Source organism: Episyrphus balteatus, chromosome 2, assembly GCF_945859705.1.
Source record: "Episyrphus balteatus chromosome 2, idEpiBalt1.1, whole genome shotgun sequence".
In the NCBI taxonomy this organism is placed as follows: domain Eukaryota; kingdom Metazoa; phylum Arthropoda; class Insecta; order Diptera; family Syrphidae; genus Episyrphus; species Episyrphus balteatus.
Window position 1 is genome coordinate 133,074,524 of NC_079135.1, and position 25,965 is coordinate 133,100,488.

A 25,965-nucleotide genomic window follows, 5' to 3' on the forward strand; every position below is an offset into this window, starting at 1 on the left:
TATTACGATAATCGTTTTATTTCAACGATACTCGTTAATGCTTACGACTGTCTTACCTATCGTTTGACCTTCGTTCGATACTAGTAATTATCACAACTTCGCGAATTGCCCTTTCCTTCCCACAATTTTGCTCAAGAAAGTTCGTTGAATCAAAGTCATAATTTATAGTTTTCAATGCTACAGTTAACAGTTGCTTTTGCTATGGCAATGAAGTATTTTCAATGTTATGTTGCGCCTGGCATCCCTCGAAAATTCATACAAAGTTTAAAAGCCACCACAATTTTGTTTACTAAAGCTATGCATAGATCTGATACAAACTTAATGAAAATAATTTTCAGTAAATTGTGAATATTCCCCTTTTAGAAACCGGAGTGCACTTGCCTCTCTAAAAATATACCAATGAACTTTTATGTCAACACCGAATGGAAAAGTACCTTTTATGACTGCATCTTTATCGTAGACATGAAATGAAAACATAATCTTAAAAATGCTAAGAAATCTGTCTCTAGAGCTACGTAGAGCCTTCCCGGATATGAGGTTAATCTTTAAAGTACGGACTGAAACTCTTGATCTTAATTTGAGGCCACATACAACAGACATTAAACCCATTTGTTCGCTCTATTATCCAAAACGAACACGTTTGCCAGTAAATACGTAAACTTTACTTCAATACATATTTTGAACTGTTAATATGGTTGGAGGCTACTGGTCTATAGAATTCATTTGAATTTAAGCTAAACTTAAAAGCCCAATATCACATCACTTTAAACTCACAATCTATGATCGTTAAAACTACTTTAGGGACCGGTTTAAGCGATCAGGAAAATTCTTTAAAACGATTATTGGTGCAATTTCAAGAAAAGATAGGTTTTTCAAAAAAAAAAAATTCGAATTCAACAATTGTTTATTGTCTAATCTTTTAGAGATTTTCTATCATTTGTTCTTTAAATCGCATAAAATACCGTTAATATTATCGATTTAAAAAAATTTTCTGATCGCTATAACCAGCCCTTTATCTGAAATTCTTTGGTATTGCCATTCTCTACAATATCGTTCTGCTGCATCAAAACTTTTATGTTCTAATGCCATCAGTTAGCGAGTATTTATTAGCGATTTTACAAAGTTAAAGGTATTAAGCTTTTCCTGGCAAGCCGCGACGAGTAAGGGGAGGCTATTGACAAGACAACTGGAGGCGACACGTGCTTAACATTTTTCCAGTTGTTTGCCGCTGTTGCTAGCTACCGAGAGAGAACTTTTTCAACCCCTCATAATTGCTGACGGATAACGAATTTACATTATAACCCCCAAAATGAAATAGGATACATTATCATCTCTAATCTGAATGAAAACTCCCGGGGAAATATGTTCGCGAGTAAGGCTCGCAATCAAAATTGTTCCATAAATGTTGCTCCTTTTTCATTATTAACGAAAAGGGAACAAAATTAAAACGGAAATTGAATTAAGGAACTTTTCAAATGGAAGCCCTTTCTCCACAACAAATTTCCCCTGGAGAGATAATTGGGCTGTATATATAATAGAAAATCTCCTATTCATTTCCAGAAGCAGAGATCAGAAATAAATCTCAACCTTTTGAAAGGTTTTTTAATAACTCTTATTTGTTGCCATTTTCAATAAAGGTCATAAAATAACCTTTATTTAAAAAAAAGAAAAATTTCGGTCAAGGTATGGGAAAAATCTTAATTTTGTATTTTTTTTATGTTTCGGTCAACCAGTTAGATTTATCGCTGAGAAAAAAAAATAAATCTCATCTGCAAATTTATCAATTAGAACATCAATCTCCTGAAATATTCGAAATTGCGTTGGTTGTGCTCGTTACAGCGACTCAAATTACAGTGGAAAGCAAATTCTCATCTTTACATTTTATTTTAAGCGAAAAGAGATAATAATCTTGGATCTTTGGAACTTTGACAGCCTATTATTAGTTGAACTTAATACATAAACTAAGAAAAAACATCCTTTTCATACCTATTTATTTTGTCAAAATAAAGTCATTTTTGAGATATTCGACATTTTCCTTTGAATTAACCATTTTTGATTTATTTTCAGCAAAAACGGTTAAAGGTTAACCTTTTCCAGTTACTTGTTTGTAAAAATCTCAACCCTTGAGATATTTAAAAAAATAAATCTCAACCGATAGCCTTTATTTTTGATTTTTAAAAATAAATCTCAAACCTTAACCGAAACCTATTTAAAGTAGTCATGGGGTAATTCTCAGACAGAAACCAATTGAAAATAAAGGTTGACTGTTATTTCTGGTCTCTACCTACAAGATAAAGATAACAAAATGCCTTAGACCGGCTAAAGGAACAAGTGGTTTCAATTCGATTTGATGCTGCAGTTCACAATTCGCTTATAGTCCAACGATATTGAGTAATTGAAAAACATAAAAAAAACAAGAGCCTGTCTATTTTAAAATTCTTCTAACACGTCTGAGTTTTTTCCCTTCTGCAGGCCTGTGATTGAGATCTCTTATTCTTTGTGCAATTTCTTTTTTGGCACCAGCTCGTCTTCAACCATTTTGTTAAAATAAGGTATTCATAATACAACTCCAAATAACCATTTTGTTATGAAATGCACTTTATGGCTGTGGCCCAAATTAGCTAAGTTAAATTGCAACCAAGTTTTATTTGGCATCTTCCAAAAGATTAATTACTTTGGTACAACAAACCAATTTCGCACATCACGAAACCTCAAACAACCTCTGGCTACCGTTGTTAAATTGAACCGGCAATATTATTCCACGAAAAAGAATTAAAACCTCCTTAAACATTTTTTTTTTAAATAGAAAGATAATTGCAAGTTTTTTTTTAGTAGAAACGTTTGTTTATTGATTTAAAATAGTAAACACCTATTGTGGACGAGAACCACGACCGAATCCACCACGGAATTCAACATCTCCGGCTCCAGCTCCGACATCTCCCTTCTTGTCAGCACCGCCTGGGGCACGTCTGTAAGCGGAACGATCTTCGCCAGTCTTTGTGGAATCACCACGAGGACCAGAAACAGTTGGTCGTGGACGAGCAGTCTCTGACCTAGCTGGACGTTTCAATGTTGCTGGGACAATTTCTGGGGGCAAGTGCAAGTATGTCCTGAGGTATTCAATACCTTCGTTGGTCAAATGCCAGTAGTAATGCCTCCAGGCAAATTGTTCCTTGACTAATCCGCGGGAGTGCAGGGATTGCATAGTTTTGATGACATGTAAATTGGGAATGGTTTCCAATTCGGGATGTTTTGGGGCGTGGAAGTCTTTTTTGGCCACAATGACACCCTCTTTGAAGAGGTATTCATAGATAGCAACGCGATGAGCCTTTGGCATAAACATCTGAAATTAAATTGAAGAAAAATTTCCATTATTCACTTGCATAGAAAAAAAAAATCACTAGAAAACAGAAACAAACTGAATCGAATTGAAATGTAAATAATACACTAAACACTTAAAAATTATCACATAATTTTATGTTATTCATATTGGTTTGTTATTTTTGATTACAATTTCGTTTCGATTTAGCCATTTTAATTAAGGATTATTAAGATTTTTTAAGATTTTTATGAAAATTCACATACTTTAGCGTCTTTGTGAGAGCGGTCACCGGAAAGAAAGGAATTGTCAAAAAGAAAATGACATTTCACAAAAAATGTTGTTTTATTTTTGAGATGTAGGTGGCGTTTTGGTGTTAGAGAGAGCTGTTTAAAGGTGGAATCAGAATTTTTTGTTTTTTTGATATCTAATGGACTGTTTACATCGGTGATTTGAGTTGAACTTTTTTTTCATACTCAATTCGGAATTTCGCACAGCCGTCAGTACCAAACGAACAAAAAAAAAAAAAAAAAAAATAAAAAAATTATTTCGTAAACCGGGTGAAAACCAAAACAAAACAAATTTTCAAGGACGCGTGCAATTTAAAAAACTCATACAAATCGATTACGTTCTTCTAAAACTTAATCTAAAAAAATCGAAAAAAATTACTAAATTTAAAATACATTTCAATGCTGTATTTATTAACAAAAGTGGTTTGTTTTGGTTTAAGCCGAGCTTTAAACTCCAAAATGTTAATTGTAAAAAGAAAGAGAAAACAAAGACAAATGTTCAAACTTCCCAGTCAAAATCTAGATCTCAATTTAAGGCCCTGGATATACAGTGTTGTGCCCAATCGGGTTACAATTTACATTTTCTGGGAACGTCAAAAAGAGGAAAATCTGCATCCCTCTTCCCTACAATCTGACTGGTTAGCCCAACTAACATTTTTGCTTCCGAGTTTCGAGCCCAAAGGGCTATTCGCACCTATAAAGCTGGTGCACTACCCACGGTAACAAATTATCAGTAAACGCTGATATTTATTCTTCTAAGAAATCCACGCTGAAGCATATACTCCAAGAAACACGTTTCAGTCCTTCATAAGCTGCTGCATGAAAAACAGTGACTTTATAAGACGATTTCAGGCTAAAGTGAGGGCGAAAAACTATAGCCAATAGAGTTCCCAGACTCAAAACCCAACCAAGAATTTGGTGTATCTGATTTTAAAAAATAAAGAAATAATAAAATAAGGTTTCAGGCTTTGACTTATATGAAATAACATACCTTAGGAAGATGAATTGAACGGGTTGGATAGTAAACTTTAGATAACCATGTTTCACCAAACCTTTAACAGAATAAATCAACTCTAGAGGTTTAAGGTAAACTTATTTTAACTACAAGGTTCTCATAGTACCCGAATAGAGTATTGTAATCTCCAGCCCAGCGTACATTTTAGAAAAAAATACACCCAATTGCTATAAATACTAAGAGTACGATAACGGGTATGCACTTTTTAGCCCATCTCCAAATTGGTATAAGAACAATTGGTGCCAGGATATACAATTGAGTGTCTGCTGCTAAATACCAGGATTGTAAGACGCACTATAGAAAATTTATAATTCGTTAAACAAAAAGTACTTGCACTTTGAACTATTTGAGAACTTATATTTTTTGAGCTCACGTAATTTTGAACATACAATAATGTAGACCACCAAGTTTCCTTGCATTGAAAATGCCTTGTTATTGAGTCTTCTCTATACGGCCCATCTCCAATGAATTTATTTATTGTTAAGTAAAAAAGAATCAACTGCTAGAGGTGGTGTAAGACGAAGGTACCGATGTCTCCATAACGACATAACTTTAAGATTTCCATTTCTAAAAGTTATCAAGGCAAAGTTAAAAATTTCTTGGGGGTTGTGATAAATGAGAGTATTGGAAATGATGCAAAACAATATTTCCCTTTTGTAGGTTGATTTCCTTCTTTTAATGTTACTGATGGCTTCACACATTGGTCGCAGTTTCCATGATCAGTCAAATGACCATACAACATTCCAGACGGTAAATTTTCCCACGAATCAATAACTGAAAAATGATAACAAAGCCAATTTTTAAAAACAAATAAATGAAGATTTTTAATAAAAACTTTTGGCAAATAGGACAAATGATTTTACACTCTTGTATTACGGCTAAAGGAAGGTCTCTATAGTTAACAGAACGTCCGAAAGTATTAGGCTTATGTATGAAGCTAATAAGTCTTACCTACTGTATTTAAACGAGAGTTACGGTTACTTATAGAAAACGGAACTAATTCTCTGGAACGCGTACTAATTTTAACAATTTTTTTCAGTACTTCGAAATTGTGAAGATTAGATAGTTTGTTCTGGAACGATGATACATCCACTAATTTGTTTATAATTCAGCTAGTAGTCCAAAAATCCTACTACGTCATAATAAGTAATCAAAAAGAATTAAATCTTAATCATTTAATTTCGAGAGGATGATATCGGAATATGATCGATTATTACACTCAAGATTCTTTATTAATGTTAATTATTGATATGATTATTTTAGGTAATTAGAAAAGATTATTATATTTTAATGCGACTGTGACGCATGAAAAGTTTAATGTATAAAAAAGTGTAGTAAGATTTTTGATAGTTTTTCCACATACAAATTTTTTGAAAAATTTTCATTTGATATATTTTTAGACTTTTTGGGACAAAAAAGTCTACATTTGTTGCAACAAGATTATCAATCATTGGCAGTAATATCGCACCCAGACAATCTTAATGAAGTGTTTGTTGAAAATTCGGAAATAAGACTTTGAACGCTGATGATTGATTGATTTGAAGATGGATATACCTAGATCGCAATTGTTAAAACCTAATTGACTCTGTTAGAGAGTAGATAGAGGATGAATTAGCAAAATTTAGCAAGATTTTCGAATCTGAAATTGAATTAAATAAATATGAGGGGTATTCACGATCTGGTGCAACAGGCCTAGTAAAAATGTAAAATTTTATTTTTTTACAATAGATCGTGTCGTGAACGCCCTTTTTTCATATCTATAGTAAATATTGAAGCATGAATGAAATCCATGATGTTTTTTTTTTTTTTAACAGGGTTGTTCCTCCACTGTTGCTTCTTCTTTTTTTTTTCATTTTTTATAATTGTATTCTTTGTTTTGTTCGGGTTAATTAATTTTCACAAATTATTTTACATCAAAAGAAACTAAATTACGGGACATGAGTACCGACAAGCCGACAACTATAATAAACAGAATAAAAAAGACAAACTGTTTATCATGGGCGCCGCGACGGTGAGCTGCCATCTGTCAAAAATAATTTTACTCTATTGTATTTTTATTTTGCAATAGGTCTAGGGTATAGCAAAAGTGCAAGACAGTTGTAAAATTTTAATCCGTATATTTTGTTGTTGTAGTGTTGTAAGATTTTACACTTTTGCACTTTTGCAATGATACAAGACCAGTTGCATCGGATCGTGAATACCCCTATGGATTTTCCAACTAATGGGTTTTCATATGGATGTTTTATAACTACAAACCACTTTAAACAAACGATGTTCTACTTTGATCTAAAATAATCGTGGTAAACGCAAAATCATAAATAGTTGAATCGACGTGGTTTTCGTTGTTGATTTTAGGTTGTTTTTCCCTCAGCGAGCTAGGTTTAATCTTTGGAATAAATAGTTCAAATTAATATACATGATTTTAAAGGCTTAACTACATTCACCACTTTTTGAAAAAGTACAAAAGTGAAAATATTTTTTTTATCGCTAGTGGGATTTTTTTGTAAAAAAGAGTTTACAAATTGATTTTTGGACGGAAAAATAAGCATTCTGCATCATTTATTTTAATTTTCTAGCCCGAAAAACCATACAAAAATGCGTTTGAAAATTTTCACTTTTGTACTTTTTCACTTTTTGAGCCAATGTAGTTAAGGCTTAAGATTTCCTCATTTCTATTTCTTTTTTGTGAGTTGGGATTGGCAATATCTTGATTTTTACTAAGCCATAAAATATAATTAATTTTAGGAAGACTTTTATGGAATATCCAAAATAAAGGAGGGTAAAAAACAACGTAAGATTAGAAACATTCGTGCGTCATAATTGTAAAGAAAAAAATATATATAGTACCTACCTAAATTTGAATGGCCTTCTCTCAATAGGCAAACAAATTATTGATTATGGACGCGATTCTTAATGAATTTTTAATGGTGCGATTGTTTCAATTTGAAAAGATTATTTTACAATGAGGTGATGTGGCTCAAAGTTCAAATTACCTATCTAAAATACAGATTTGAAGATTATCAATATAACTCAGCAAAAGTATTAATAAAACAGATTTTTCCTTGTGATATTTTTGTATTGGATTTTTCGTTTCGCAGCAGCAGCGTAGTACGCTTACATTCATTGATTTTTCCAATGATCCTGGAAAACTAATTGATACTATTTTTTCTAATTTTCTTAACAACAAAGCAGAAATTCACAACTTCATAAATGTAAAATAAATTTAAATAAAATAATAATACAAACACAAGCGAAACGAGTATAAGTGTCCCGTATTTTGTAATTTGTCCCATAATTGTCCCGTATTTCCACATTCTCTGATTTTTTTATTCAAAATTTTAAATACTCTGTATCTACGGAAAACAGGAAAACATTGGTTGGAAAATAATTTTTTTATTTTAAATTTTTTGAATAGCTTAAAAAAAATTCCTCAATTATTTAGTTACAGTTTTTGTTTGTCTGGTTGAAAAGCTAAACCAGAATTTTTTTTCAAAAAATAAACAACATATGAAAAAGGAAAGATCCCATCTATATTTCAAAACTAGCTTTCACAATTTTGATTAAAAAAATATTTTTTTAGAAGAACCTATTATAAAATAAAATAATTTTCTTGATTTATGACTTCCTCGTAAACGACTTAAATGATTTCAACGAAAATTCTCCCACAAAATCTATTACGAAATCTTGATATCAATATAAGAAAAAATTATGAAAACTCGTTTAATTATGTTTTTTTTTTTTAAACCAATGTTTTCAAAACGATCCAACGAATTTTTTATTTGTCCCGGGTTTCGCTCCTAGAGATATGGTCAACGAAGTTATAACACTTTTAATTATCTGTAAAATAAGCCCTTAATTGTTATTGTAACCATCATATTGTAGAAGCAATCCAATCTACTAGGCCGAGCAAATTTTGGAAGAAGAAGTATAGTAGCCAAGTAGTTGTAGCCGCGTCTTTATATCGAATTCAAAGGTCTGACAACATGGGTTTCGCAGGGTGTTTCCACTTTTAATGTTTTTTATTTATTTATGGAATCGGCAAAACTACACTTTGCTTTCAGTGGAAACTGCTAAAACACCTTATTTCTTATGCAAAATGACCCTTCAAAAACAGAATTTCATACAAACCGGACATATTGCCTTGCCATTTTTCATTTTGGCTATTTGACTTAGTCACAGTTTATTGCGACTTTTGAATAATTTGTTAAGATGGAAAAATGGCCTTTTGTTTATTCTCTTCTTATATATCAAAACGTGGGTAGGTACCACTCTTCCTGAGTAGAAAATGTAAAGATTTTATTTTGTTTCCTTTGGATAACGTACCATTCTACCAGGATTCACGATTCTACGTTAATTAGCAATGCTATATAATATTTGATGATATTTCAGCTCTTTGAGGAGCTCGTTTTAGTCTTTTGTAGAGTTTGTTTCCACTAGTCCAATAAATAAATCAAAAGTTGAAATGTTTGGCATCTTTGTTATCGAAGTTAAAGGGGGTTTGAATGGCACCACCCACCGTACCCCTTGATTAATTTTAGTAAATAGAATACGATTTTCAATTTTATTAGATTTTATTCTTAATTTAGAAATTTTAATATACACAGGTAATTGTTAAATATTATTTTCTTATGATAGCTTTTTCTATAATATGATTTTATGCAACGAAATAAATAAATTAATTATTAAATATAATATACAAAATTCAGTCTAGGCCCTCAGGTCTGGAGTTGTGATTGGCAATACAGTTTTGCGGAATTCATCTTTGGGTTTTTTCGTACCAAAAATTGCTTTCTCAATGACCAGCACTGGACTTTCAAAAGATAACGATAATACAATTGCCACTAGAACAGAGATTCCAAAATTACTCCAAAACCAGAGCATCTAAAGAAAAAAAAAATTAAACAAAAAATTAAAGTTTAAAACAGATGAAAAATATAAAGCCAAATATTACTTACCAATGAATAGTCTGAGATATAGACATCCGTTCGTGATATACCAAAATTTATTGTAAGGACACCTACGTGCACTAAATACATGCAATATGTTAAACGTCCAAGAGGCTGCCAGTATGGATGGGATAAAATTGAGTTAACTTTACTACCGAAACCAAAGTGACAAGCAAAAACTATCCATGCTAAAGCTATACTCCAAGAAACACGTTTCAGTCCTTCATAAATTGCTGCATGAAAAACACTGACTGTATAAGACGACTTTAGGCTAAAGTGAGGGGCAAAAACTATAGCCAATAGAGTTCCAAGACTCAAAACCCAACCAAGAATTTGGTACATCTAAATAAAAAAAAAAGGGTTATTAAAATAAGGTCTAAGGATTTGACTTATATGAAATGACAAACCACAGGAAGATGAATTGAACGGTTTCTATACAGATGCATTATATATCCAAGACCAATTCCGACAAGCCATGGAGGAAATCTTATGTGAGTTGGGTAGTAGACATTAGCTGTCCGTCCTGCTTCACCAAACCTACATAAGAATAATTCAAACTTAGATTAACTTATTCAAACTTGCACTAAAGTATTAGCTTACCCGAAAAGAGTCTTATAATCTCCAGCGTACATTTCAGCAAAAACGCATCCAATTGCTATTAATACTAGCACCACCATCACGGGTATGCATTTCTTACCCCATCTCCAAATTGGAATGAGAACAATTGGTGCCAGGAAGTACAACTGAGTGTCTATTGCTAAATACCAGGATTGTAAGACGCACTAAAAAGAACATATAAGTTAAAGGAGTCATTTTACTTTCTTCTTTTGAAAAAAACTTACCATATTTTTTGAGCTCACGTAGTTTTGTACATAAAGTAATGTTGACCACCAAGTTTCTTTGCATTGAAAATGCCTTGTTATTGAGTCTTCTCTATACGGTCCATCTCCGATATATTTATTGATAGTTAAGTAAAATAAAATCACAACTGCTAAAGGTGGTGTGAGGCGTATGTAGCGATGAACCCACATCAATATCACGTTAAGTTTTCCTTTTCTAAAATTGTTAAGGTTTATTGAGCAATTTTTGAACACAAACACCTTTCTTTTGATCTTACGTTTTGTCCATTTCTCTGAAGCATGTCCATGCAATTAGTAATCCACTCAAGAAGAAGAATGAATCAACAGAAACAGTTCCCATGACTGTTGTCATTGACCAGAACAATTTAATCCACTGTAAGAAATAGTTAGTAAATTAGAATTGACCTCCTTTTTCAAGACTTTCCGACTTTGAAATAAGCCTCGTTTATGAAATAAAATACTTACACTGAAGAAATCAACCAGATTGATAATATCCATTGACGAACAGAACATTAAATTGTGACAATGCAAGACCCAAACCATTGATAACACTCTTATTCCAGTCAAGCAATCAATCGAATTTGGCGACTTCTTGGTATTGATCATAAACACCTTCCGGCTGTTGGTAATAACCGAGAATGCTAGCAAAAGTTCTATTGGTTGTACTGAAAATAAAAAAGATACATGTTTAATAAGAAATTTCCTAAATTTTCTAGAAAAACAAACTTACTTTCAAAATATTCAGTATACCAGTCGTAGGCTGTACTGGCAATAAGCAAGACCCCAATCAAAGAAAAGAATACTCTATTTCAGGAAAATATATAAAATTAATAAAAAATTATATTGCAAAGTTCAAAGTTTTTCCCATTACATAGCAAAAATATCCAAAGCTTCAAAGTCAGGTTTCTTGGCAACCGAACAGTTTGAAATTGCGCCACCAGCTAAAGCACCTCCCAGAACATTTTCAGCTGCCTTTTGGAAAATACTAGTTATCAACTTTGCGTCACAACTATCAGGAATACAAATTCCTAGTTTGATTGATAGTAAACTTTTCAACGCATCGCCTAGTGCACTATTCAATGAAAGATCTCGAACATTTTTCAAATCTTCTTTGGGCGTTGTTTGGATGAGGGATAATATTGGAAATGATGCAAAACAATATTGTCCTTTTGTGGGTTGATTTCCTTCTTTTAATATTACCGATGTCCTGACACATTGGTCATAGTTTCCGAGATCAGTGAAATGACCGTACAAAATTCCAGATGGTAATTTACCCCATGAATCAAGAACTGAAAAATTTAAAATAAAGATAATTTTTAAAAACAAACAAATTATTATATAGATTAAAAACATTGAAATTGAAAATAAAATCATGGAAACAAATTTATGTAGGTATTTCATTCCACATTCGTGTAGTGCGGCTAAAGAAAATATATCTACACTTAACAGTATCACCGATATTAAATTTAATATGTAAAATTAAAAATAATAAAATTATTCATTCTATTGGGAATCTTACTTAGCCATAATTAGCAATAAAATAGGAATAAAATAATTTTATCTGAAGTGGGCGTCATCGGAACTATGATCGATTAAAGTCAAGACTCTCTACTGCTGTTAATTAATGGTTCAATTAATTTGAAAAGATTATTAAATTTAAAGCGTTTTTGTGACGCATGAAAAGTGTTCAAAGTTGAAACTTACCCCAAAAATGTATACAGCAATGAATTAATATTAAAATTCACAAAAATGGATATAAATACAAAATAAGTCACAGAATTTTTGTCCGAATACGTTAGAGTTAGAGAAAAAGTTAGTCATTTGCCTATAATATCGCGTCCAGACAATCTTTATAGGTTGTTGATTAAGGAATCGGAAATAAAACTTTGTTCGTTAATGAGTGATCGATGGAAAGAAAGATTGAATAAAGATTGCAATTGTCATAAATTTATTTAATGCGTAGATAAGTGGAAAAATTCTTCCCATGAGTCTGCCGAACTTATGAAAGACATAGAGTCTGAGTCTCTGTATCTTCGATATCTAAATAACACGAAAGAACAAAAAGTTTTATATAGTTTTTGTTAAACTTGTTCTTGAATCAATATCGAAGAACCTGATGAAAGTAAAATTTTAGTTTATTTTATTGACTGCCCACACAAAAAGAAAATGGTGATTTTTTTACGGGTTGGGGTCAAAATTATTTTTCAAAATTCTGAGTTCAAAATTCTGTTTTACAATATTCTGCAAAAAAATAAAAAATGGTTTGGAAAATGTTTAAAAGCGCGCGCTTCCAAACCATTTTTTAATTTTTTGCAGAATTTTGTAAAATCATTTCTTCTATGCTTATTTTTTGTATGTTCATTGTTTGTTTGATAAATCAATAAATAAAAAAATATTAAGAAAAAGTTTGTAATGTTAAATAGTTTCGAAAATAATTAGAAATTTATTAATTTATCAAATAAAAGTTAAGTAAAGAAAAATTGATTCAGAAAGGAATATTTCCCAATTTAATATATTATATTTCTAAAAGAGGCTAATCACATTGTGGGTATCAAAGTCTACAGAACATGCTTTAAGGTGTTCCAAATACATTAAAAAGTGTTCCAAATACATTTAAAAGTGTTCCAAATACATTTTGCGCAATTTTTTTTTAGAATAATATACAAAAATCACAGGTTTTCCCTACCCATTTTGCAAGTTTATCAAAGTTTTTGAAGTCCTGTCCTTGAGTCTGTTCTTGGATTACCTACTTTATCGGATTCTTAATTTTTTATTAATTTCTGGTTTGATGAAAAGATTATTTTCCAAATAGGGTTAATGGCTTCGAAATTACCTATCTAAATGTCGATTTTTAGATTGTAAACATTACTCAGCAAAAATATTAATAAACTAGGTAGAATCGATATTTTGGTATGTTTTGTTACAATTTTTTAGTTCAATTACAGAATTTCGTCCCTAATGCCGTGTTCGGAATAGCAATATGGGAAAAAATTGATACGAGTAGGTACTTACTAGAAAATATTTCATCAACACATATTTCGCATTCGGATTCCATTATATCACACTCAGACAATCTTGAAGGTGAGTAATTTGAAATGGATATAGAAATAAAACTTAAATTGAGTGATTGATCGGTGGGTAATTTATTGTGACGCTCTTTGATAAATTATCACTTAAACTAGATCATTTTGTTCTTAAATAAAATTTCCCAATTTCAATTGATTGTGTAGGTACTTAAGTTTTCATAGACATATAACCTTGTGGATTCTGTAGAGGAAAAACCTGTGTGAAACCCGGTCATTTTAATCAGATATACTTTTTGGTATCTTAGTAAGGGGAATTATGCTACATTTCAGATACTATCTACATTTGGGCCATTCCAAAGTAAGGAGAGGACCTATTTACGCTTGCTATACAGTCTATTTGGCTGAAAAAGCAACCTTTTTTCTTGAAATGGTGAGTCGTTAGAGCTCATCATAAAATTGATGTCCGAAAAATTTAACGAAAAACTATATTAACGTAACGAAAATACTGACAGACAAAGACGGTAACGGAGAAGACACGTACGGTCTTCTCCGTTATCAACTTTAAATGTGAAAAACTTCGCAACAATTGGTTGAGTTTTCGTAAAAACTTCTTTTACACCAACTTAATGATGAGCAGTAGCGACTCACCAAGTTTCCATAAAGCAGATTGCTTTGTCATCCAATTAAACTGGACAATAAGCGTAAATATACCTTCTCCATTACTTTGGAATGGCCGATTTGTACTAATAAACTAATACGAGTGTGTGCTGGTAACTAATTAAGAAGGAACTATGATTGTTAAAGGTTTATTTAACACCCTTCATCTATAGGCATTAGGGAATCATCTGAGAATTTTTGGAAAGGATTTGAATTTGATATTTTCATATGAAGAGGCGTCTTCAGACGAACATACAAAATATTGCTTTTGTACCAAAACGTGTTGTTTGGCCGCCATTTTGAAAAATGCGTTTTTGTGATTTTCTCGGCTCCTCTTTATCGTAGAATAAATTTTTTTATCTTGTTTTGTAGAAAAACATATTCTCAAATTTTTTTTATAAAAATAATTTTTTTTTGTAATGTTTCTCTATAAAAAGTTATTGAGGAAAACATGTAAAATTTTCGGAAATGACCGTGAGGTTTAGATTTTTTTTTCGGTTTATGTTCGTCTGAGAGAAAAAATTCTTATAATAATTACTTTGATACATGATAAATTTCCTACATTTTGGCATATTAAGTTTTCTTGTTCGCCCAAAACTATTTCAGTTATAACCTGATGAATGCAATATTTTGGTTGGCTACAATGATAACAAAATTAAACTGTTTTTTTTTTGCCAGAAGAACCAAAATATACTTTTCTGAAGGTTTTTGGGGTGCTGATTTTGAATCCGAAGCCAGAAAAAATTTACTGGCCTCACTTTTTGAAATATTACTTATATTTTTTTTATGTTCGTCTCAATGCGCCTCTTAATATGAAATATCAAATTCAGATCCTTTCAGATGACCCATTTTCAACTCCCTGTTTCCTGTACTACTAGGGGTATCTCCTTATTGAGATAAAGTAAAGTCTTCAAATACCTAACCACAGAAATACGGAAGACCTATTTCACCATTTAATAAAATAATACGAGTCTATTTTTACAAAAAAAAAAAAAAAAAATGTGTCAAAGATTTTAAAATATAAGATAAATGTTATCGTACATAAGTGGTTAAATTTAAATCCATCTTTTTTTTAGGCCTTTTATTCTTGATTTTAATTATAAATAAAACGTTTATTCGTTCATATCTATCTGAAAATACAACAACAATAACAACAAAAGAAAACTTCGTTAAAATATTCAATTAGTCACAAACACTTAATTTAATTGTTTGTACAATTTTATTCCATGAAAAGTGGTTATTTTGTATTTAAAGGAAAAAGGCTTATAGATGGGATTTTTTGCAACGTTAAACTTCTTTTGGGGCTCCAAATTCCCTCGAGTTTTTATTCGCTATTATTGAAAAATAGATCTGATAGACTACTTTAAAGCCTAGCAAACTCGAAATGAAATACGCACTTAACTTTAAATTAATAAAAACACAATCACACCTTGAAAAACACTGTTAAGTTGAACTTTGGGATTTAAATTAAAGATTTTAACACTTACATCGTGCAACTTTTAAGCTTGGAAACTGGTTGACTATTTCTTTCAATTCAACTATACATTTTTGTGCATTTAAAATATCCGATCCAATGGATCCAACAATATCAGATAGATCCAAATTCTTTTCAATTTCATTAATGAATAAATCTTGAATAAAATCACTCGAAACCGTAAAATTGTTCACCACTGTTCTCGAATTCACATGATTAGCGATTCCAAAAAGGAAAAATAATAACATAAATATTTTTTGTCGCATAACGATTTTTGTTTTAAAGTTTGAATCTAGACAAACGAAGGGCTTATACCGACTAAAAATAATTTTGGAGATAGTTATCCTTTTATTCTATTTCTTCATTTCTTTAAAAGACTTTTAAGATAAGATTAATTTATTGTTGTTGTTGATTAATTTTTTTAAATTTTAATTTTAAGAATGGTCAGTTAAGAATTATTTGTCATGATTAAATGAAGACGTTTAGATCATTTGCCGCACGTTGGCGATAAATTCACTTGGGAATGATAATATTTTTGTTTTTGTTTTGACCAAAATAATGTTATCTCTGAATTTTTCTAACTAACACTATTTTTTTATTAATATTGTTTATCTTACCAAAAAAAAAACTATAGAAACAATTTTAGTCATGAATCATTTTTTGTTTTTGGTTGGTCTACCTGCGGTATGAATTGTATTAGTAAAAAAATGTAGAATGCATCAGATGACCTAAAAAAATTTCACGAAAAGTACCAACAAAATGTTGAGCAATGCATCAGTCAATATCTGTTTATTCGGCCTATGATTATGCAGTTTATCAAAGAAAAAATATTAATTTCTTCGTTATATGCAGGATCTCTTATTGTATAGCTAGTACTTTCGACACAGTTGTACATTTAATTTTTAATTTTTACTTGCGATATAGGTACTATATATCAAGTTATGCATTCGTAAAAAAAAAATTTGAGGTAACAAATTTTCATGATATGTATTACAATAATAGAGAATGCGAAAAAAGCGGGTTTCGAAAGTCCGTCTGTCAGAATGTCTGTCGGTCTGTATAAGGAGCTACAGCCTAAATGGATGGGCCGATCTACTTCAAACTTGGTATGTAGCAGTTTTTTGATGGATAGACAAGATCTATCTTTTCAAGAAAAAGATCTATCTTTTTACAAAAATCGTTTTTAATGGTACCTTCCATAGAACGGTTTTTTTACAATCTGATTTTCTCCCAAACGATTGGCTTAATTTCAACGAAATTTTTTTAAATAAAAGCACTTTTATATTTTTTATATCAATCAAAAATTAAATTTTGAAAAAATAGTGGAGTAACTAAAGCTTAAAAATTGGCAATATTAGGGAACCTGGACGAACAGCTTAGATTTTGATAATATTTTTTTTTAAACGTCGGTAATTAAAAATACTTTAAAGTCTATAGATAAAAAAATGCCGGTGTTGCCGTTTTGATTTTTTAAATTTAATTGAAGATTTTTGTGAACAAAAAAAATTTTTTTTCAAAAATTTTTCTTAAATTTCATAAATTAATTGATGACAAAAGATTGTCTAAGAAAGTCAAGAAAAAAAAAATATATTGAAGTGAGGGACAATCTTCCATCGTTCAAGCGATAGATGCAATTTTCTTATTAATTGTCTTCAAACACAAAAAAATATTTGAGCGCAACGGCAACAACTACAATATTTAAATATACATTTTTAAAAAGCTAGAAGCTTAGTCATATTTGTAAAATTAAAATTAAGTTAATTGAAGTAAGGGCTTTTGAAAGAATTGTAACTGAACTCAGATTTTTGAAAAAAAAATTATTGAAAAAATTTTAGCATGTCGTTTTTAAAACTTTTTCGTAATATAAAATGCATTTATTTTCAAAATTTTTTGGCCGCATTTATAATGATTTGAAATTAAAAAAGGAAATGTCAAAATGCATTACGGTTTATGAAAAAAATTAAGAAGTATTTAATTTTCGAAGAACTTTTTTTAATAGAAGTTTTGAAAAAAAAATTTAACTTATCTTTTTTTTTAAGTTCATCATCTAAATATAAAATTATTTTTTATTCATTTAATAACCCTTACTGTTAAAAGTTAAATAGCAAAAATTGAAAGTTCTTATTTACCAAAGTCTTTGAGAAAATTTATTATTTCAATGCAAAAATTCAGTTTTTATCGAAAACCCCATTGAAATTGAAGTAATTTTTAATTTTTTTTTCAAAAGTGTGATATATATTAATTTTTCTGCTTCGAAATTCAACTTATAATATTTATGGCCAAAATAATAACATTAATAACATTTTTTTTTAATTCTGAGTTTCAGGACCATTTTTTCAAAAACCCTTAATTAAATTTAGTGGATTTAAATTTAAAAGATAAGAATGAGCTTCTGGCTTTTTAAAAATGTATTTTAAAATATTGTAGGTGTTGCCGTTGTTTTCAAAATATTTTTTTGTGTTTGAAGTCAGATTGTGGGAAAATTGCATTTACCGCTTATGGAAGATTGACCCTTACTCCCTTAAATTTTTTTTCCTTAAATTACCTAGAAAATCTTTTGCTATCATTTGTTTTATGAAATTTAAGCAAAAAAAAAATGGTTTTGTTCAAAAAAATTTAATTTTAATTTTAAAAAACAATACGGCAACATCGGCAATTTTTAATCTATAGACTTTAAAGTACTTTTAATTACCTACGTTTGAAAAAAAAAATCGTCAAAATCAGAGCTGTTCGGCCGGGTTCCCCTATAATTTGCTTATGTTACTCTACTAAAAGTAATTTTTGGATTTTTGAAAAAAAAAAAATTAAATTTTCGAAAATGCGGCTTTAAATTTGTTTGAAATTTTGGTTTAAGGTTAAAGAGTTGTTGATTAATAGTCTCTACCAAATGGCAAACCAACTTTATTTTAAAACATTTTTTTTCAAAAAATTATTTATAAAAAATTAGTTTCTTTTTAAAAAACGGCTCTAACGATTTTGAAAATTTAAAACTTTGAGCTCGATTTCATTTAAAGAGTTTTTTTTTTTCATTTAAAAAACTAATTTCATGTTTTTTTAATTTTATTTTTATTTTCATATAAATTTACCAAATTTACCAAATTTGTATAAATACCTAAGTCTTAAAAATATTAGCATTTTGAAATCGAAGAGCAAGTACGTGCGACCCAGTTGTGCATTTTATTTCTTTTTGTTTGAAGATATAGGTAAATCACCTAATCGTTTAATCGTAAATACAAACATTCAATTTTAAATTTAGTTAATGATTGATATTTTAAATTGAACATTTTATCAATCAAGATAGGAAGTACCTACCTACCTATAGTACTTTATCGAAATAGAAGTACGATACACCAGAATATATTTAGATGAATTCGTAGCTAAATTTCGAAATAATACCGGTAGGTGCGAAGTTACAAATGCTTCTAGATGGAATTAGAAGATTATTATTCAATGACGTATTTTTTGGACATTGAGTCATGACTTTGTGTTTTTATGTTATCATCCATCGCAAATCGAGCTATGTGTATCAATTTCAAAACTTAGCTGTTTGGGATTATCAAGATTAGCCATGTTACCGAACTGCAGAAAAATAAGAAGGAGTGTGCTTTTATAGGTTTATCTGTTCTTCATAACTTTTTTATCATTACTTGGGAAATTGTGTGTCATTGGAAACGTTTTGACCATCGCGTTGGCTGGTTAAAACTTCTCCGTAAAATAACTTTACTTCTACTCTTCAATGATTGCGCTGCTGGCTGTGTCAAACAGGATGCCGAAAGGTCTCCCCTGAAGTCCACTTATGTTCTCCCTGTTTCCTGGAGGTGTTATATTTGGAAATCAACTTATTAAGGTTCTACTTTATGAGGAAGAGCTTTTTTATTGGTAAACTTATAGCAAATTTCACAGAATTACAGAATATGTACTAAAAAAACTATCATTTAAAAAATAGTTTAATAATTTATTTATTTATCATTAAAATTTAAATAATACTCAACAACTTATTTAATAAATACTATCTGTAACATAAATAATATACATTAACTTTTATACTTCTTTAGAAACGTTGCCATTGATTGAAACCATGTTCGGAGCAGTCGGCAAAACGGCCCTATTCCCATCATCTTTCTTATGGCTAGTGGCAAATAAAACTTTTTCTATTGCAAGTACAGGGGCTTCAAAAGACAATGAAAGCAATATTGCCACCAAAACAGAGATTCCAAAAGTACTCCAAAAATTTAAATACTATGAAAAATATTTAAATTAAAAAAATGAAAAATTTTGAACTAACGAAAAATAAAACTTACAAGTCTATAATCAGAGAAATATGCATCGGTACGAACTGTCCCAAAATTAATTGTTTGCACAGCCATGTGAACCAGATACATGCAATAGTTTAATCGACCAAGTGGTTGCCAAATCGGATGTGAAAGAATTGAATTAATTAGTCCACCAAATCCAAAATGACATGCGAATACAATCCAAGCTAGTGCTAAACTCCAAGCAACACGTTTAAGTCCTTCATAGGCGGCCGCATGTCCAACAGATGCTGAATGATCAGAGCTTATTGTAAAGTAAGGTGCAAATACGATGGAGATCAATGTACCAAAACAGATAATCCATCCGAGTAGTCGCATAATCTTCGAGGAAAATTTTATTAGAAATTTCTAAATTTAAAAAAAAATGTTAAATTGACAACCATTGGAGGTCTCAAGGAACGCTGTCTATTTAAATGCAAAAAGAATCCAAAACAAATTCCAACAATCCATACTGAATATCTTGTGTGGGTAGGGAAATATATTTTTTGTACTCGATCTAATTCGCCAAAACTGTGAAAAGAACAATTTATTATTAAAGTAAGTGATAGTGTTCCCTTAGTTTAAATATCTACCCAATTAAGCTTGTGTAACCCATAGAGATAAATGTTGCAAATATACATCCAATAGACAATAGTGAAAGGATCACTAAAACTGGAACAAACTTTTTCCCCCATTTCCATAGCGGTATAAGAACCAAAGGCGAAAGGACATACAATTGAGTATCTATCGCTAAATACCAGGATTGCACCACACACTATTTGAAAGAAATATTTATCTAGATTGTAAATTTTTCTTATATTACAAATATTACCATTTTATTTGGAGTTGCATAATTTTGGACATACAATAGTGTGGACCACCATGTCTCATCACAGGAACTATGAACGTCAATCAATGCTTGGCGGAATGGTCCACTTCCAATGTATTTGTTTAATGTTACATAAAATAAGATTACGGCTGCTAAAGCTGGAGTAAGCCGTATGTAACGATGAAAGTACATCATTGGTACGTTGAGTTTTCCTTTCCTAAAATTATTTAAAAACAAGAGGATTTATTGACCAATTATCATTGGTAAAAAAAGTGCGCGCGCACTTTTTTACATTATCAAAACGATATTTTTTACAGAATTTTGATGTTCAGAATTTTGAAATACAGTATTTTGACCAACCAGATTTTTGCTATTCAGAATTTTGACTTTCAGAATTCTGTGCGTACAGCATTTTGCACGTACAGAATTTTGACATACAGTATTTTGAATACAGAATTTTGCAACATACAGCATTTCGACCCCAACCCTGTTTAGATTCTTGGTTTCTGTTATAAATGAAACATTTGTACCGATTTTAGTTGGTGAAACATTTTTATCCCAGTTTTTGTGGTACTAATTCCGAATTTCATCATTAAAAAAAACCCTTTCATTCAAGATAATTTTGTAGACTTTTTAGATTCTTAACTCTTATAAGAAAAGAAACTTTTTCATCAAGTTTAAAAAATTAATAAAATGTATGTCAGCTGTTACGATACCTTTCTCACAAAAAACTCTACCCATAAAAAAAAAAACAACCTTTCACCAAAAACATTTTTAGAAATTTTATGAATCCTTTGTTTCTGCTTTATCTTAAACCTTCATCCCGACTTTCATCAATGTATCTTATTTTTCACATCTTACCTTTCTCACAAAAAACTCTACCCATAAAAAAAAACAACCTTTCACCAAAAATATTTTTAGAAATTTTATGAATCCTTTGTTTCTGCTTTATCTTAAACCTTCATCACGACTTTCATCATTTTATTTTTCACATGGGTTTTGATAATATTTAATTCAAGTAAAAAAACAAGCACCCTTGTTTTTAATCGGCAATAACTTTTCTTAGAGCAATCGTATTGACTTTATTTTTATGTTATTAGCTTCAGCATCAAAAAATACTTTAAAAATATGTGTCACACCCCTTCCCTCTTGTCCGCAAAAAATACCCTTCCTCCCAATTTTTTCTTATAGACTTTTTTGATTCTTGGTTCTTATTCCAAAAGCAAACTTTGTGTAAAAAATTTTTTTACCTGTACTAATATTATATTACTTACGTTTTATCTAATTCTCGCAGGCCCATCCAAGCCAAGAGTAATCCACTAAGAAAGAAGAAGGAATCAACAGATACGGTGCCCATCAAAACCGCCATAGTCCAAGGTTTTTTATACCACTGTAAATGTTGTAAAATATTAGTTATTTTAGTTTTTTCGAAAACAATAAGAATTTTCATTCTTACACTCAGTACGTCTATAGTATTAATCAAATTTTGTGATGCATAATACGCATAGTTATGACAATGGAGCACCCAAATCATTGACATCACTCTGATACCAGTTAAACAATCGATTGAGTTTGGTGATTTCTTTGTGTTGATCATAAATAACTTTCTACCATTGGTTATTACGGAAAATGCCATTAAAAGTTGGATAGGTTTTCCTTAAAAAATAAAATAAATAAAATATAGGAAAGTTTAGATTGAAGATTTCCTTTCGACTCATCTTACTTTCAAAGTAACTTGTAAAACAATCATACAAGGAACTGAACAACATTAATCCACCAATAGTTGAAAATAACACACTGTTGAATAAAACCAATTAATATGTATCTACGACCAATAAAAATCCAAAGATACTTACATTGCAAATATATCCACAGCTTTGTAATTAGGTTTCTTAGCAACAGAACAACCTGAAACTTTAACACCTGAAAGTGTTCCATTCAATACATTTTCAGTTATTCCTTGAAAAATTGCAGTAATTATCTGTGGACTACATATCTCTGGAATGCACACTCCTATTCTCAATTTAATTAATGATCTTGCATCAATTTTTTCTTCGAGCGGAGTTTCTCGTAGTAAAGATAAATCACTTTCGGATACATTAATGGGTGATGTTAAGGGAAAAGTTGCCATACAGTATTTTCCAGTAGCAATTCCTAGTTCCTCATTTAGTTCTACAGATGTCTTAACGCATTGATCGTAGTTACCAAGATCTCTTAAGTGTCCATAGAGAAGTCCAGATGGAAATTTTCCCCAAGCATCAATGACTGAAATTGTAGAAAATATGGTAGAAAGTTATATTGACCGAAAACGGAGTTCGAAAAGACTAAACACTAAATTTATCACAGCCAAATAACGGTACTTGCTCTACAAGTTATACAATCTTAAATTGAAAAACTTGAAAAATACCTCAAAACACCTGTGGAGATCTGTTGCTGATGACTAGCCACCAGTGTAGGAAGTACCGTAATCTCAGTTAGTTGGCTTTAAAAAATTGTAATTTTTTTTCTAGATGTTGTACAAACGTGATTGAAACATCATATTAAAGCTTAAATAATAAGCTTTTAGGTGATATAACATTTATTATAGGTTGTCATATAAAAAAATGGTTTTAAATGTGTTAAAAGAAAATGATTTTTTAAGGTTTCAGCTGATTGAAGCTGATTTTGCTTAACTGTCTTATTAACTTAAAGATCAATTTTACTCAGATACACCGAAAAAAAAAAACAATATCAATTTAACATTTTTACTTGCGATATAGGTACTATAGGGCAAGTTTAGGATTCGTAAAAAAAATCGAACTCGAGATAACAATTTTACATGACATTACGATGATGGAGAATGCCAAAAAAGTGGGTCCTGCAATTCTGTCTGTCTGTCTGTCTGTCTGTCTGTCTGTCTGTCTGTCTGTGTGTCTGTCTCTATCTGGAGCTGCAGCCTAAACGAGTGAAGTGATTTTCTTCAAACTTGGTAGTTAGCAGTTTTTGGTGATTCCCTAGAGGGGAAATTGAAATTTTTTTTTTATTACCAAAACTAACGGTACCTGCCATATAACGGAAATAGAAAAGGTAATTTTTTTCAAAAACGGCTCTAACGATTTTGATTAAAATTTTTGTGTGTAGTACTACACATAAGGGCCAACTTTTTAAATAAAAAAAATATTTTTTGTACCGTTATTAACGGTACCTGTCATAGAACGGTTTTTTTCGTTTCTGAATATCTCGTACAAAATTAACCCGATTTAAATGAAAATTTTTATACAAAAGTGTGTAAGTAAAGATAATATTAAAATTTTAGAAAATTTTCAAAAAACGCATTTTTGGTTTTTTAAAAAATATTTCAAAATTTTTTTTTGAAAAATCAATTTTTTGAAAACGGATCAATGAAAAATTTTGAAATTTAGTTTTTATGTGTAAATTAATTATTTCTTCAAAATGGCATACCAACTTTTTTTTTGAAAAATGTTAAAAAAATTTTATATATAAAAAATTATTTTTTTAAAAAACGGCTCCTACAATTTTCAAAATTTTTTTTCTAAAAATACCTTTTTATACGAGAAATAAAATGGCATATTTGTTTTTTTTTTTAAGATATTTTAAAACGGAGTTTTATTAATTATAAAAACAGATTTAATTTTTTTATACTACTTATGAAATTTCTTCAAAATATCAAATTTTAAATTTCTTGAATAAAAAGCTTTAACATTATAGTTACTTTAAGCATAAGAGCAAGTACGTGCGACCCCAGTCGTGCAATTTATTTAAATATCAATTTAACATTTTTTAAATATCAGCCAAAAATGCTCTATAAAATGTGTTTTATGATATTTTAAATGTTAAAACAATATTTTTATTATCAGGATGATATTTAAATGTCACATTTTGGAAATTTGTTTTGATATATTTTATTATCATTTTTTCATATCAATTTCTCATTCCAAATTATTGAAAAATATTAAATAAAAAATTCTTAATGTGTACTAATTTAAAGGCGCTTTGTGTTTTTTCGAAGTAAAATGTATGATTTACTGAGAAAATTTGTTCGGCAATAAGATTTTACTTCACATCGTTTGGGAGAAAATAACAAAACAATTATATCACCTAAAGAGGAAAAAATAATATCACCACTATTTTGTAAAGAATATTCACTTTCAGTAATGTTTTGAAAAAAAGAAAGCAAATACTTAAAATAATAAAAATAATAAAAAAGAGAAAGAAATAGGTTTCATTATAATAAACTAAAACGTAAAATCTAGTCAACAATGATATTTTAATTGTCAAAGTGAAATTTTCACTATCCACCTAAAATTAAAAAATGTCAAAATGATATGATAAAATATCAAAATTGATATTTTAATTGTTGGACGACTTTTGTCACTCAAAAATGATAATTTGATAGCTGTTATTATCAATTTTTTTTTTCGGTGTACTTGTACATTTCTTCTAAACCTCGATTAAGAAGTGCTGAAGTGGTTTCGGATTAACAAGCTATGAATTATATCCTTAGTTGAAAAACTCATATACTAAATACATAATTATATAATATCAATCCGTAGTAAAACTGAGTTTAGAAAAATAAGAATTTGTGCTTATAACTTTTATCAAATGAATAAAAATGAGACTTACAACGAGCAACTTTAACACTTGGAAATTGATTCACTATTTCTTGCAACTGAAGAACACATTTTTCTGCGTTTTTAACATCATCTGCATTATTAGCTATATCCGTTAACTTAAAATCTAATCGTATTTTCTTTAAAAACAATTCTTGAAAGAAATCACTTGAAACTGTTACATTATTAATAACCGATATAGAATGTGTTTGATGGTAAATGAGATTAGTTAAAACTAAAAATAGTGTTAATTTTAAATTTGACATTTCGAATTAAAATATAAATTAAAGTTTTGAACAATAAGAAAGAAGATTGTAACTTTTAGATACGAGCACAACAAGAACTTGAGTATAACTGGAAAATTTACTTGAAGATAGTTGTCCTTTTATTACAATATATAATGTTTATTAGAAGACATAATCTGATAAGATTATCAAGGTAGTCTGCAAATGTGCAACCCACATTCACATTGTAATTAAATCAGTGTTTCTTTGAATGATAAGGATAAGCCAGTAAGTAAGTTTTTATTACATTGATAAGAAATCAATACTACTTGCTTAAAAGAATTTTGAATTTACATAAGTTGGTATTGTATGAAGTTCTAGTTCTACTTCTAAACTCACAACAATTGTGAACTCTAATCGTTT

The 25,965-nt window shown here is 29.9% G+C and overlaps 3 protein-coding genes across 4 annotated transcripts; all 3 read right to left on the reverse strand.

Annotated features, from left to right (window-relative positions):
- Positions 1-2,821: 2,821 nt before the first annotated feature.
- On the reverse strand, positions 2,822-3,719 carry LOC129909892 (40S ribosomal protein S10b). The gene is made up of 2 exons (XM_055987039.1): positions 3,586-3,719; positions 2,822-3,343 (listed from the first exon to the last, which is right to left on the reverse strand). Exon 2 carries the CDS (start codon positions 3,341-3,343, stop codon positions 2,870-2,872), a length of 474 nt encoding a protein of 157 aa, XP_055843014.1. The 5' UTR covers positions 3,586-3,719; the 3' UTR covers positions 2,822-2,869.
- A 5,457-nt stretch (positions 3,720-9,176) lies between these two features.
- LOC129911076 (nose resistant to fluoxetine protein 6-like) lies at positions 9,177-15,898 on the reverse strand. Of its 2 annotated transcripts, none has more exons than XM_055988734.1 (10): positions 15,601-15,898; positions 11,302-11,719; positions 11,161-11,234; positions 10,896-11,095; positions 10,688-10,803; positions 10,413-10,626; positions 10,171-10,352; positions 9,978-10,107; positions 9,580-9,912; positions 9,177-9,505 (listed from the first exon to the last, which is right to left on the reverse strand). In XM_055988734.1, exons 1-10 carry the CDS (start codon positions 15,851-15,853, stop codon positions 9,332-9,334), a joined length of 2,094 nt encoding a protein of 697 aa, XP_055844709.1. In that variant the 5' UTR covers positions 15,854-15,898; the 3' UTR covers positions 9,177-9,331. The 2 variants fall into 2 exon arrangements, with proteins under 2 accessions (XP_055844709.1, XP_055844711.1); XM_055988736.1 differs by lacking the exon at positions 15,601-15,898 and adding an exon at positions 13,117-13,135.
- Positions 15,899-19,564: 3,666 nt separating this feature from the next.
- On the reverse strand, positions 19,565-25,659 carry LOC129911075 (nose resistant to fluoxetine protein 6-like). Its single transcript, XM_055988733.1, has 10 exons — positions 25,332-25,659; positions 22,565-22,973; positions 22,432-22,505; positions 22,165-22,364; positions 21,983-22,098; positions 20,712-20,925; positions 20,473-20,654; positions 20,281-20,410; positions 19,889-20,221; positions 19,565-19,826 (listed from the first exon to the last, which is right to left on the reverse strand). Exons 1-10 carry the CDS (start codon positions 25,582-25,584, stop codon positions 19,629-19,631), a joined length of 2,109 nt encoding a protein of 702 aa, XP_055844708.1. The 5' UTR covers positions 25,585-25,659; the 3' UTR covers positions 19,565-19,628.
- Between the last annotated feature and the right edge of the window lie 306 nt (positions 25,660-25,965).